At 44.3% G+C, this 14,382-nt stretch overlaps 1 protein-coding gene across 2 annotated transcripts in view; it reads right to left on the bottom strand.

Moving 5' to 3' along the window:
• Window positions 1–10,305, bottom strand: part of RNF10 (ring finger protein 10) — a 44,722-nt gene extending 34,417 nt beyond the window's left edge. Inside the window, exon 1 of one of the 2 annotated variants that reach the window (XM_053588245.1) lies at window positions 9,615–10,305. In XM_053588245.1, coding sequence (XP_053444220.1) covers window positions 9,615–9,771 — 157 coding nt within the window. In that variant the 5' untranslated portion in view covers window positions 9,772–10,305. The remainder of the gene's footprint in view (window positions 1–9,614) is intronic. The other variant, XM_053588244.1, reaches the window with a different exon arrangement.
• Window positions 10,306–14,382: the final 4,077 nt, after the last annotated feature.

Below are 14,382 nucleotides of genomic sequence, written 5' to 3'. Positions count from 1 at the left end.
GGTACAGTGAGACTGTGTCTATAAAAAAAAAAAAAAAAAAAAAATCAGAAACTTAGAATAAGCTGGGAAGAAATCCATTAGGCTTACTCTCAAAGATTGTTTATAAAGTTAAGGGATTCTAGCACAAACCTCAGAAACTATAAAGGTTGATTCCCCCCTCCCCTGAATACCTTTTTTTTTTTTTTTTTTGAGACAGTGTCTCTCACCTTGTTGCCCTCGGTAGAGCGCCTTGTCATTCTACCCATAGTTACTCACAGCAATCTCAAACTCCTGGGCTCAAGTGATTCTCTTGTCTCGGCCTTCCAAATAGCTGGGACTACAGAACCTGCCACAACACCCGGCTATTTTTAGAGACAAGGTCTCTCTCTGGCTCAGGCTGGTCCCAAACTCCTGAGCTCAGGCAATCTACCTGCCTCAGCCTCCCAGAGTGCTAGGATTACAGGTGAGAGCCACCGCACCAGGCCTCCAAATATAATCTTTATGTTAAAAATATTTAAGTAATCACAATGAAAAAATTATAAATAAAAATAAACAAAACTACTTTAATTATTTTATGTAACCTAAAATAGATAATAAAATCATCAGGTGAATTAAAAAAAAAAAGTAAGTAATAGGAACATGTCTGGAAAGGAAACATACCAGGCTGTTACTTCTGGAATATAGATGTATTCATTCTTACCCTATGAAGTGGTTCTCATTCCTGCCAGTTCATAGGAATCATCTATATGAACATTGAAAGGGATTCAGGTGTTCAGATCTCATCCTCTAAGAGTCTGACTTAAGCAGACAAAATTACTGTTCTGTATACTTACTGAGTAATTTTTTAAAAACTCTCTAAGGACTTAGAAAAAATTATTTCTAGACATATAAGGTCATCAGCTCTTTTTACAGCAGATTAAATAAGTTAAAAGAGAAGCAAAGCTCCAAAAAAAGGGAAATGTGAATTAAACCAGTGCCCAAATTTTGAAAGCAACTACCTCAGACTCATAGTTTATTCACCTATGGATAAATGAGAAAGATCTCATCCTCTCCATACTTGACCAATTACAACCTGGGAGTCAAGCTAATAGTCATATGAAAGGGTAGCAGTGTAAAACCGAACAGATAGTCAAAGAAACATGGCCAGACTAGGTACATTAACAGTTATCCTTAAATACCAGTCAGGGACAGTGACCAGAATTTAATCTGAAGTTAGAACAAAAACTAGACTTTTACCTACTACTTCAGTTATTAACAGTTAATGTCAAACGTGGCACCAATAATAACAATTAGAATGTACAAATTTTGCCTGCCCTTAACCATGGTATGGTACCAGTTTCTAAGATTTTAAATAAAGAGAAAATTCAGGGAATACACAACCCCAGCCTCAGCCACATATTCCTGCTTAGCTCAGGGAGTTCTTTAACCCCATTCCACACCACCTCCTGAAAACACATGAGTTCGTATGAGTACAGGTATATAAAGACTGGCCCCTCATGGTTTGAATAGATTTAGGTAAAGCCAGATTCTACACTGCAAGACCTTAACAAAGTAAAGTGACACTTAGCAAGAGGGCTGTCTTCATTTCTTCACTTATTACCACACTGTCAAGGAAACAGTTTCACAATTCTTACAAAACTGCTCTCTGATGGACATTATTAATGCTCACTTCTAAAACAGATTACAACTGAGCACATAATGATTCACAATTTTAATTGCTAAAACTCAACTCCCTCCTCTGCCTTCCACTTACCTAAGTGTATGAAGTCAGATGTCTCAAGTGAGAGACTAACTCTTTTATCTCTAGACCCAGGAAACAGGCAGCCAAAAATTTGAGGGACTTAGGCCTGAGACCCAAAGATAAAATTCAGAGTACTATTTTTGGAATGTTTTGTGGACAACTTGCCATGATATACATGCAAATAACTCAGGTATAGAATTCTTACCTTTTTCTCTGACAGGAATAAGAAGAAGATCCATTTTAAGATTTTAGAAAATAGACAAAAAGCCAAGTTCCTGGGAGAGACATTCTATGGTGACATTTTAAATCTCAGAGTGGTGGTTTGCAATCCTGGCTGTGCATCAGAATCACCTGCACAAACTTAAAAATATAGATGCCTGGGACCCAAGGGTCCAATCTAGACTTAAAGAATCAGAAAAAACTGCTAGGAAAAGGACCCCCACATGCCCAATTTTTTTTTTTTTTTTTTTGAGACAGAGTCTCATTACGTCGCCCTTGGTAGAGTGCTGGGGCATCACAGCTCACAGCAACCTCAAACACTTGGTCTTAAGTGATTCTCTTGCCTCAGCCTCCCAAGTAGCTGGGACTATAAGCATCTACCACAACGCCCGGCTATTTTTTTGTCACAGTTGTCATTGTTGTTTAGCTGGCCCAGGCCAAGTTCGAACCCGCTAGCCTCGGTGTATGTGGCCAGTGCCCTACCCACTGAGCTACAGGCACTGTCTCACATTTCCATTTTTTAATAAGATCATCAGGAGATTCTGAAGCACAGCCAGAGTTAAGAACAACTGCTTAGAATTACTGTCAAGATACATTCCAAAATGGGTAAGACCATTAGTCAAATGGCTCAAATCCAGAACTCAGGATCCCAGAGTCAGCAAATAAGAGATTTATCTTAATCCAATCTCTCTACTTGTTCCACAGTTCCCTAACAAAAAGGTCTCTACTAAAGTAACAGCAGCATATCTCAGCCTTTGAAAAACTTACTGCCCTTAGTTGACAGAGTTAAATTATTTGGCATCATGATCATTTCTAAGTCCAGTTCTGACAGGTGGCACAGCCTAGAGGTCAGAATAACAGCCAGGAAATTTCTGCTGCTGATTCATGCTGTAATCACAAGCAAGTTGCTTACCCATCATCCACAGTGGTTGACAAGCACCTCTAGAGGGGCAACACATGGCCTTATTACACAATCAACTGACAACAAATTGAATCCAACTGAAATTAGTAATTCTGAATGAAAGGAAGAGAAAGGTGATATCAGGAATGATGCATATGCCAGTAGTTAACTGCATGCTAAGTGAATTCTTTTTTTTGTAGAGACAAAGTCTCACTGTACCGCCCTCGGGTAGAGTGCCATGACATCACACGGCTCACAGCAACCTCTAACTCTTGGGCTTACGCGATTCTCTTGCCTCAGCCTCCCAAGCAGCTGGGACTACAGGCACCCGCCACAACGCCCAGCCATTTTTTTGTTGCAGTTTATCCGGGGCTGGGTTTGAACCCGCCACCCTCGGCATATGGGGCCGGCGCCCTACTCACTGAGCCACAGGCGCTGCCCGCTAAGTGAATTTATTATACAAAGAATACTTGCACATACTGAGTAAGACTTCATAAAAATTTACTTAGATAAATCACTAATACCTCTAAACTTTGTTTTTTTTTGGTCTATAAAAAGGACTAATACTCCACCATCCTTCCTCACAGAATCATGAGGATTAAGAAAACTTATGTAAAATGCCTACCACAGTGGCTGGCACATAGTTGCTATGATTTGAAAGCCTTTTATTAATAAATCCAAATCACTTTGCATGTATGAGGCACCAGGTTCAATATCTGCCATCTCCATCAAACAACAGCAACAACAAAAATCCCACAAAAATATTTTTTTAAAAATCCCAATCATTCCTGTCAAGAGCACCCACTAAACTCCAACAAAGCCACATAAACCAAGGACTTCAGGCAATAGGACCCAAAATTCTTTTAACTTCTCTAAGCGGTTTTACTGAAGGCTCCAAATCATCTCAATTTTCAAAGCCACTAAAACCTCCAAGTCCACTTGCAGCTCAGAGATATTCTTCAAGGCAGATTACCATTAGTAACCCGACTTCTGGTACCAAATAACAGGAAGTGTCAGGACAGTGCTTCATACCACCAACCTCAAAATAACTGCTTCATAATACCTGACCTTCCCTTAACCTCCACAGCTAGTACCATCTGCCCAGGAGGATGGGGCAAGAGCCTGGCTCTTGGCCATGCCCATAAACTGCCTTGCCTTCTTGCTTGTGCCTTTTTACTTTCTTTGCTCTTTCTAAATGACTTTTCCCATTTCCTACACCACCTCTTTTCTCTGAGATATGTTCATGGGGTATTTACCTGTGAACATTCTGTTTTAGCTGGCTGGGCCGGGCCCAAACCCACCACCCTTGGTATACAGGGCCTGCGCCCTACCCACTGACCCACAGGCACCGCCCCAACCTGTGAACATTCTGAGAACTTTGTCTTAGCCCTACTTTAATGAAGCTGTAGGAATATAACCAAGAAACGAAATGTAAACTCCTGAAGCAATTAGCCAAGGCACAGAAACTGTGGTATGCTACTCTGGCCAGAAAGATCAAGAAAATCCCAGTAGCCAAATTTACCTAGTTCCACAGTACAAATAAAGGGCAAACTTAAGCAAGCCACAGGAGCAAAGACTCAAATATTTTAATTATGTAGCTAGGAAGCAAATGACCATTTATGACACTATTTAGAAAACAGAAACCAGAGAGTTTTTTCTCACGTAAGGTAGAAAATGGAGAAAAGGGGATTTAAATATTTAAATATTGAAAAACTCTTTACGGGGCGGCGGCTGTGGCTCAGTCGGTAAGGCACCGGCCCCATATACCGAGGGTGGCGGGTTCAAACCTGGCCCCGGCCGAACTGCAACCAAAAAATAGCCGGGCGTTGTGGCGGGCACCTGTAGTCCCAGTTACTCGGGAGGCTGAGGCAAGAGAATCCCTTAAGCCCAGGAGTTGGAGGTTGCTGTGAGCTGTGTGACGCCAGGGCACTCTACCGAGGGCGATAAAGTGAGACTCTGTCTCTACAAAAAAAAAAAAAGAAAAACTCTTTACCTAGACAAAAGGTAAGCTATGTCTTTGCACCTTTCCTCTGAAATTCAAAAGATCCTTTCAACAATTCCCAGGAGAAGCAAATATATCAAGTGTTGAGTCAGCTTTTAAAATACTACAGAAACCTTTTTATGGAATTTCTAGAACCTGAGACTACCTTTTGTTAGAGCAACCATCTCATCTTGAAGTCACTGTATCAAAGTTCCTGAACATCTGTTGTAGCAGCACTAGTCTTAGCTGTAATGTTAGGGCGGTATATGCTACTCTTCAGTTCAACTTTGAAAATTAACCAGTATCAAGAGTTTCCTGGCTTGGCGCCTACGGCTCAAATGGCTCAGGCACCAGCCACATACACCTGAGCTGGCAGGTTCAAATCCAGATCGGGCCTGCCAAACAACAATGACAGCTGCAACCAAAAAAAAAAAAAAAAATAGCCAGGCGTTGTGGCAGGCGCCTGTAGTCCTAGCTACTTGGGAGGCAGAGGCAGGAGAATCGCTTGAGCCCCGGAGTTGGAGGTTGCTGTGAGCTGTGATGCCATGGCCCTCTACCCAGGGCGACAGCTTGAGGCCCTGTCTCAAAAAAAAAAAAAGTTTCCTAATCTTTTCATTCCCACCTACTTTTTGCAGTTTTTGGTCAGGGCTGGGTTTGAACCCGTCATCTCCGGCAAATGGGGCCAATGCCCTACTCCTTTGAGCCACAAGCGCCTACCCTTACTTTGGCTTTTAATTTGCTCTTAAATGCAAGCAGCTCCTAAATGCCAACGGTGGATTATGGTTGACAAAGACCTGAGTATTTAGCTATAAGCTCCTCCTTCCTTGCTAAGGAGCCAGAGGAAGAGTAGGTCCTGGCAAAGGCAAACATAGTCAAGCTTTCTAACAAACACACTAAACAAAAAGTAATGCTACCTAAGGGTACACTTGTGTATTCATAAAACCTAACAAAAGGGCGGGCGCCTGTAGTCCCAGCTACTCCGGAGGCTGAGGCAAGAGAATCGCGGAAGCCCGGGAGTTAGAGGTTGCTGTGAGCCATGTAACGCCACGGCACTCTACCCGAGGGCGGTACAGTGAGACTCTGTCTCTACAAAAAAAAAAAAAAAAAAAAAAAAAAAAAACTAATAAAAGGTCTTTTTACATAAGTTTTTATTTCTTTCCTCACAAGTTTTTAATTAAGAAGGTAAACAAGTGTTTTAAGTGTATTTTATAGTACAATTCAATGGTACAAAAAAAAATCACTTTTTAACTAGTCAGAACGAACCCAATAATTAAAATTTATTCTACATAAGTCTGTTTGGAATGTTAACCATGGCAAATATTTGCTTTGGTCACACTACAACAGAATTCTGTATCATCCAGTTAGCTAATCAGTTAGTTCTACTAATCAACATATTCAAAGTCCAGGACATAGGAGTTTGGGTTGTCACAAGCTTTTACCTACAGCTAAGAAACAAACTTTTTAAGACATCTATTGCTGGGTAGCGCCTGTAGCTCAAGCGGCTAAGGCGCCAGCCACATACACAAAGAGTCGGCAGGTTGGAATCCGGCCCAGGCCTGCCAAACAATGACAACTATAACCAACCAACTACAACCATAAAGCCAGGTGTTATGTAGTCCCAGTTACTCAGGAGGCTGAGGCAAAAGAATCACTTAACTCCAGGAGTTTGAGATTGCTGTGAGCTGTGATGCCGGCACTCTACCCAGGGCGAAAGCTTGAGGCTCTCCCCGACACACAAAAAATACATCTATTGCAGCTAACTCAGGGGTCTATAGTAGCAACTTAAAGAGCAGTCCAAGAAAACTTGGAGAACTTCAATTAGTCAGAGAACCAAATCCTTTAGGTCTGGGAATAGAGTGCAAAAGTAAACTTACTCATCAACTTCTGTGAGAAATATTCAGACCACTCTAACTAGTTCCAACACTGGCCAATAGGATTCTGTCTTTAAAGAGATCTATGATAAAGCTGTATGTATATGAAATACCAAAATTCGTCTACATACTACCCTGTTTCCCTGAAAATAAGACAGTGTCTTATTTTAAGGTGCGCTCCCAAAGACGCACTAGGTCTTATTTTCAGGGGATGTCTTATCTTTCCTGTAAGTAGGTCTTATTTTCGGGGAAACAGGGTACTTCCTGACAGTCCAGAGAGCCCACACAACTGGTATTCAGCTGAGAAATCTCTAGAAGTCCTCAACATACCACGTAAACAAGTTTGCTGTATCCCACAGATAAACTCTGAACAAGGCAGTAAGCCTTACAGTTGTTTTTGTTTGCTTTAAGTCAGCCTTAAAGGTTTTTTTATTTTTTCCTTACAAGGTTTTTCTTTAAATAGTCTAACTTCATCATCCTGGGTAGAGTGCCATGGCATCATAACTCATAGCAACCTCAAATTCTTGGCCTCAAGAGATCCACTTGCCTCAGCCTCACAAGTAGCTGGGACTACAGTATCTGCCACAACTCACAGCTAGTTTTTCTATTTTTAGCAGACTATTTTTAGTAGAGATGGGGGGGTCTCACTCTTACTCAGGCTGGTCTCTGACTCCAGAGTTCAGGCAATCCACCAGCCTTGGCCTCCTAGAGTGCTAGGATTACAGGACTGAGCCACCACACCTGGCTTGTTTTTTTTTGTAGCGACAAAGTCTCACTTTATTGCCCTCTGTAGAGTCCCGTGCTCACAGCAACCGCCAACTCCCAGGCTCAGGCAATTCTCTTGCTTCAGCGTCTTGAGTAGTTGGGACTACAGGCAACTGCCACAATGCCCAGCTATTTTTTTGTTGCAGTTTGGCCACAACCAGGTTTGAACCCACCACCCACAGTATATGGGGCTGGCGCCCTACCCACTGAGCCCCAGGCGCCACCCATCTTAGAGTTGTTTTGGTTTATTTTTTCTGTAGAGACAGAGTTTCACTTTGTTGCCCTCAGTAGAGTGCCGTGGCATCACACAGCTCACGCAACTTCCAACTCCTGGGCTTCGGCGATTCTCCTGCCTCAGCCTCCTGAGTAGCTGGGACTACAGGCGCCCGCCACAACGCCCGGCTATTTCTTTGTTGCAGTTTGGCCGGGGCTGGGTTTGAACCCGCCACCCTCGGCATATGGGGCTGGCGCCCTGCTCACTGAGCCACAGGCGCCGCCCTAGAGTTGTTTTGTTTTGTTTTGAGACAGAGTCTCAAGCTGTTGCCCTGGGTAGAGTGCTATGGCATCATAGCTCACAGCAACCTCAAACTCCTGGGCTCAAGCGATTCTCCTGCCTCCACGTTCCAAGTAGCTGGGACTACAGGTGCCCACCACAACGCCCAGCTACTTTTTCGTTGCAGCCATCACTGTTGTTTGGTAGGCCCGGGCTGGATTCAAACCCGCCAGCTCAGGTGTACATGGCTGGCACCTTAGCCGCTTGAGCCACAGGCGCCGAGCCCATCTTACAGTTTTTTAATCTTGAAAAGTTTTTTCTTTTTAATCTTGAAAAGTTTTAAACAACTGGATCTCCTCATTTAGGGACTCCAAATATTTCCCTCTGCCATACCCCTACTTTCACTGAAAACACCTTTCTAATGACTCCTAGTATAAATGAAAGACAAAAAGAGCAGAGACTCACACAAAGGCTTAATGCCTGCCTACCTTCCCACTTTATCAACTTGTTCCTTCTTTAGATGTGAACAATTCAACTTCACTAGGGAGGTTAGGGACTGAAGTAGTGGTAACAGAAGTAAAAGCTTCATCCAGTACTTGGTGTATGGTGAGTCCTCAATTAATGGTAGTTATCATCACCATTACGTTCATAATTTGATACTAAGCAGCATGATCACAGAAATGACAAAATCTTCCCTGTTAAAGGAGACTACTTAGCCTAACACATAAATAGACACTATGTAGTTTTGGCACATAATAGGTGACAGGTACTTAGTTCCTCCAGAGTGTTTTTATTTATTTATTTATTTTAAGAGATAAGTCTTGCTCTTGTTCTGGATAGAGTGCAGCGCTGTCAACATAGCTCACAGAAACTTCAAACTCCTGGGCTCAAGCCATCTTCCTGGCTCAGCCTCCTGAGTAACTGGGAACACAGGCCTGTGCTGCCTCGGCTGGCTAACTTTTCTATTTTTTGTTCAGACCTGGTCTCCAACTCCTGACCTCAAGCAATCCTTCCACTTCAGTCTTTCAGAGTGCTAGGATTACAGATGTGAGCCACTGCTCCTGCCCATTTTTTTAACTTAATTCTATTACCTCCACCTTTACAGGTAAGGAAACTTGGGACACTCAAAGCTTGACAAACTGTGGGGCCCAAAATCCACTGTCTGCGCTCTTAACCACTACATCACACTCTTCAACAATGGAATGGATCCGGGGCCAGGTTTGAGTTTGAAAAGTTTTTGGGCCGCACCCCCTCTGTTTATACTTGAACATTATCCAATGCTAATCCAACATTCAAGGGCAAAACTTGGTGGTTTTAGGAGCAGTGACTGATGAGTCAGACAAATGAGGTCTTAAGGCCTGCTATGAGGCATATACTAGTTGGGTGATTTTACCCTTTCTGAATCACACTTTGCTCACCTGCAAAATGGGGATAGTGCGTACTCCTGAGGTGTTCTGAATATTAATGTAAATAATCCGGGTAAAACACGCATTATAGTGCTCACTAACTTAATTGTAAATAATGGGAGCCACGGAAAAGGAGAGGTAGGAACTACAGTAGAAAGCGTAGTTTGCCCTTGAGTAACCCAGCAGACTAGAGAGCAAGGACTCTCCCTAGCCAAAGGGGCAGTCGCCACCAGCCCATTACCGTGGGCCCGCCCTTACCGCTCTTAGGTTTAGACTCGCCGGCTGGCCCCGCCGACGCGGAGCGGGGCGGCTGTTGCCCTTTGCTGCTGCCGGAAGAGGCGGAGGAGCTGCTGGTGCCGCTGTTCTTGTCCATGTCGGAGGCGGTGGCGGCAGCGTTGGGGGAGCTCTGCGGCATCAACGGGGGCCTCGGCGGCGACGGCGGTCGGAGCGGAGCGGGCGCGGCGGGGACCCAGGCTCATGGCGTTCGGGGCCGGCGGGGGTCGGCGGCGGCAGCGGTTCTCGGCCTTCATGGCGACATTTTTCCTTGTTTCCTTCCTTGGCTTCTCAAATTGGGAAGAGAAGCGACAGGCGGGGCTGCTGAGCCCGGTGGCGGCGGTGACACGAGAAGGAGGAGGAGGCCGGAGCTCGGGAGTCCGGGCCGGGCCTGGCGGGGCGGAGGCTGCGGGGAAAGGGGAGGCAAGGGAGGGTGCGCGAGCCCCGCCGGCCGGCCGGACACGCTCTCCCGCCGCGGGGCAAGGGAGAGGGCTGGTTGTCTTGGTGTCGGGGACAGGTGTCTCCGACACAGCGACCGACACTTGCCTCTAACCCGAGGCCGAGCTGCTCCGGGAATGGCGACGAGTCGCCAAACAGCATCTCGAAGAACCCGGATGGACTATATATACTTGGGAGATGGGCGTGAGGGACTCTGGGAAATGTAGTTTTTGTTTACATCCGGGTCTAATGGCTTTTTTCGGTCACCTCGCGAAGATGCTTGGAATAATGGGATTTGTAATTCTCGCAAGTCCAGGTTTTTTGTCTTAGTACAGTAGTACTATATGCATTAATAATATACACTAATAATAATTTAGCCAAAAATTGGAATACCTGTGGAACTCCTTTGTAGGTTTGTTGTTTGGTTTATGACTCTTATACTAAGTATTAATATTGTGATTTATTGCTGCTGTACTATCTCATGTTGGTAATAATAATAGCGTTAGTAATGACACTACCTTGCATTTGATATCACTTTACACTTCTTTATACAATACTTCACTTTGTTTTTTTTAAATGTTTGCATGTTTGTTTACTTATTTATTTATTTTAGAAACAGCGTTGTTACCCAGGTTTGAATGCACTGGCCCTTCACAGATTGGCTCATTATGCACCAACAGCCTTAAACTCTTGGGCTGCAGCGATCCTTCCATCTCACCTCCTGAGTTGCTGGGACTACAAGCATCCACCACCATGCTAGCCATCCAGTATTTCATTCATTTATTTATTTATTTATTTATTTATTTGAGACAAAGTCTCACTTTGTTGCCCTCGGTGGAGTGTTATGGCATCACAGCTCACAGCAACCTCAAACTCTTAGGCCAAAAACTACAACAAATTTACTTTAAAGATATTAATTGGGGGCAGCGCCTGTGGCTCAAGGAGTAGGGCGCCGGTCCCATATGCCGGAGGTGGCGGGTTCAAACCCAGCCCCGGCCAAAAAATCACAAAAAAAAAAAAAAAAAAAAAAAAGATATTAATTGGGGGCGGCGCCTGTGGCTCAGTCGGTAGGGCGCCGGCCCCATATACCGAGGGTGGCGGGTTCAAACCCGATCCCGGCCAAACTGCAACCAAAAAATAGCCGGGCGTTGTGGCGGGCGCCTGTAGTCCCAGCTACTCGGGAGGCTGAGGCAAGAGAATCGCTTAAGCCCAGGAGTTGGAGGTTGCTGTGAGCTGTGTGAGGCCATGGCACTCTACCGAGTGCCATAAAGCGAGACTCTGTCTCTACAAAAAAAAAAAAAGAAGAAGTAAAGATATTAATTGGATTTTATTTTGAATGTTCTAGTGAGCTGAACAGATGAGATTGGTTTTATAGGCAGAAAAGACCTGATGAAAGCAAGAAAAAAAGCAGTCATTTCCAAATTACTTTTCTTGTAAAGGTTGAAGCAGAGAAGACTTTGTTTTTTGGTGTTTTTTTTTTTTTAAACAGTCTTTTCTTTTTTCTTTCTTCTTCTTTTTTTTTTTTTTTTTTTTTTTTTGTGGTTTTTGGCCAGGGCTAGGTTTGAACCCGCTACCTCTGGCATATGAGACCGGCGCCCTACTCCTTGAGCCACAGGCACTGCCCTTCTTTCTTCTTTTGTGTGTGTGTGTGTGTGTGTGTGTGAGAGAGAGAGAGACAGTCTCCCTATGTCACCTTCAGTAGAGTGCTGTGGCCTCAAAGCTCACAGCAACCTCAAACTCTTGGGCTTAAGCGATTCTCTTGCCTCAGCCTCCCAAGTAGCTAGGACTACAGGTGCCCACCACAACACCCAGCTAATTTTTTGTTGTAGTTGTCATTGTTGTTTAGCAGGCCTAGGCCAGGTTGGAACTCACCAGCCCCAGTGTATGTGGCTGGCTCCCTAATCGCTGACCTACAGGCACCAAGCCCATACCCTTTTTTTAAAAACTCATTTTCCAAGTGGATGTCTTGGTACCTAAACAAATACAAGACAAGAGTCTCTCTCTTTTGCCCTGAGTTAAGTGCAGCGACATCATCATAGCTCAGTGCAACCTGAAGCTAGCCAGACCCAGTGCATGTGGCTGTTGCCGTAACCACTGTGCTCTGGTGCCAAGTCATTGAGACAGAGTCTTACTTTGTCCTCCTTGGTAGAGTGCTATGGCTGTCACAGCTCACAGCAACCTCAAACTCTTGAGCTTAAGTGATTCTCTTGCCTCAGCCTCCCAAGAAGCTGGGACTACAGGCTATTGTTAGAGATGAGGTCTCACTTTGGCTCATGTTGGTCTCCAACTCCTGAGCTCAGGCAATCCGCCTCGGCCTCCCAGGGTGCTAGGATTACAGGGTTGAGCCACGGCGCCTGGCCACCAGAGAGGACTTTTTATCATGTTAGATAAAACTGGCCTTTTCGGGGATTTAGGTATGATATCTTTCTCTTCCAAATTCTCTGAAATTCAGATAAACAACTTAGTTTCACCTTGGTTGAGTGGGATCACAAGTACTGTAACTCCATTTTGTTTTGGTCTGTTGGCCTAGTGCAGGAGCTCAGTCCAAACCAATAGCCTTCTATAAATTTTATTTAATAGTTGTTAACATGGATTATCACATTTGATCTTCATAATAATGAAATAATTAAATTTTAAACTGGACGTGGTGGCATGTGCGTGCTATAAACTGTTTGTCTGGAAACTCGATGTCCCAAAGGAACAGCACCAAATCCTGAAGTCTTATATGTAACTAGATGTGGAAGACATATTAAGATTCCCTGATGTGGCTCGTGCCTATAGCTCAGCAGTTGGGGCACTGGCCACATGCACCAAGGCTGGCGGGTTTGAACCCCGCCTGGGTCTGCCAAACAACCACATCTTCAACAACAAAAATCGCCGGTAGTCCCAGCTACATGGGAGGCTGAGGCAAGAGAATTGCGTAAGCCCAAGAGTTTGAGGTTGCTGTGACCTGTGATGCCATAGCACTCTACTGAGGGCAACATAATGAGACTCTGTCTCAAAAAAAATAAAAAAAAGGGAATTAAAGCAGAAACATACAGTCAAGCAAAACTCAATATCCTTTATCCTTTCTTTTGCACAAGATGGTCTACATTAGCCTTTCCATAGAAAAAGATGGAAAATCTGGGGTTGTAGTAAAACACCCATGGCATGCCAGTTGGAGCCAGAAATGTAACTTTGTGTCAGCAGGAGACAAAATGTGAGTGGTGTTTGATTGTAGCTTGCTAAATGAATACCAGGGCTTTCATTCCCATTTATGAACTTCCTAGGTTCATAAAATGAATAAACCAATAACAATCTTTCCTGGTGTTTATTTTTCCAGAGTAGTGAAAGGGGAGGGCACTCGACTGGCAAAGATCTCACAAACCACCAAGGCTTGTACGAAATTGGCGAGGGAGGGATGCTGCAGAGCAGCACCAAGGAGGAGAGAAAAGGAGAGAGAGGGGAAAGGGAGGGGGGGAGAGAGGAGAGACCAAGAAAGAGAGAGGAGGGGAGAGAGAGCACACGTGTGAGAGAGAGCTATATAGATTCGGTTAGGGGAAGTCTTAGATTGGCGATGGGATGGTAGAATAGCCAATAAGGAGTTACTGTTCTGGCCGGAAGAGGCGTTTGAGGCACGCCATACATTTGAAATTTTCAGCGGGTAGCTGTAACTTTAAGAGTGAGATAGCTAATCTTGGTCTGTAGAAAGCAGGAGGGGCTTTTCTGGGGGAGGGCCTTTCTCTGGGGACATTACCTAACAAGTAGTTTAGAGTATGTTTTTCTTTTTTTGGCCGGGGCTGGGTTTGAACCCGCCACCTCCGGCATATGGGCCCTACTCCTTGAGCCACAGGTGCCGCCCTAGAGTATGTTTTTCAAGAATGGTCTGCAAATCCCTTGCACCAGAATCATCCAAGAAGTTTGTTCAAATAAAGATTCCAGGGATACATACCAGATTTACGGATTCAAAATCTCTAGTGAGGGAGAACACAGCAATCTACATGATAAAGATCAAATCATGTGATTCTCATGCACAACAAAATTTGCAGGTATTGGCCCGGGCTCTTAGTCTTTTAGGCAGTAAGCCATGCCTCAGTTTCCCACTTCTGCACCAGAAAACAAGAGTTACTTGGTATTTTGAGAGTTAGTAGTAGTACTACTGGTTGACAGGATTGACAGACATGCAACAGAAGTGATTGAGGGCTTCCCGTAGGTCCCCTTATTCCTGGTAAATTCTAAATTCAATTTGGGAAGAGAGAAGAAGAGATTTTGGGAACTCAAGACTAAATACCCTCGGGATCCAGAGATTATGCACAGTTCCTAACGTGAGGCGTCA

This window comes from Nycticebus coucang, chromosome 4 (genome assembly GCF_027406575.1).
Source record: "Nycticebus coucang isolate mNycCou1 chromosome 4, mNycCou1.pri, whole genome shotgun sequence".
NCBI lineage: Eukaryota > Metazoa > Chordata > Mammalia > Primates > Lorisidae > Nycticebus > Nycticebus coucang.
The sequence above is the reverse complement of the archived record's forward strand: the minus strand, read 5'-3'. Positions and strand labels throughout refer to the sequence as shown.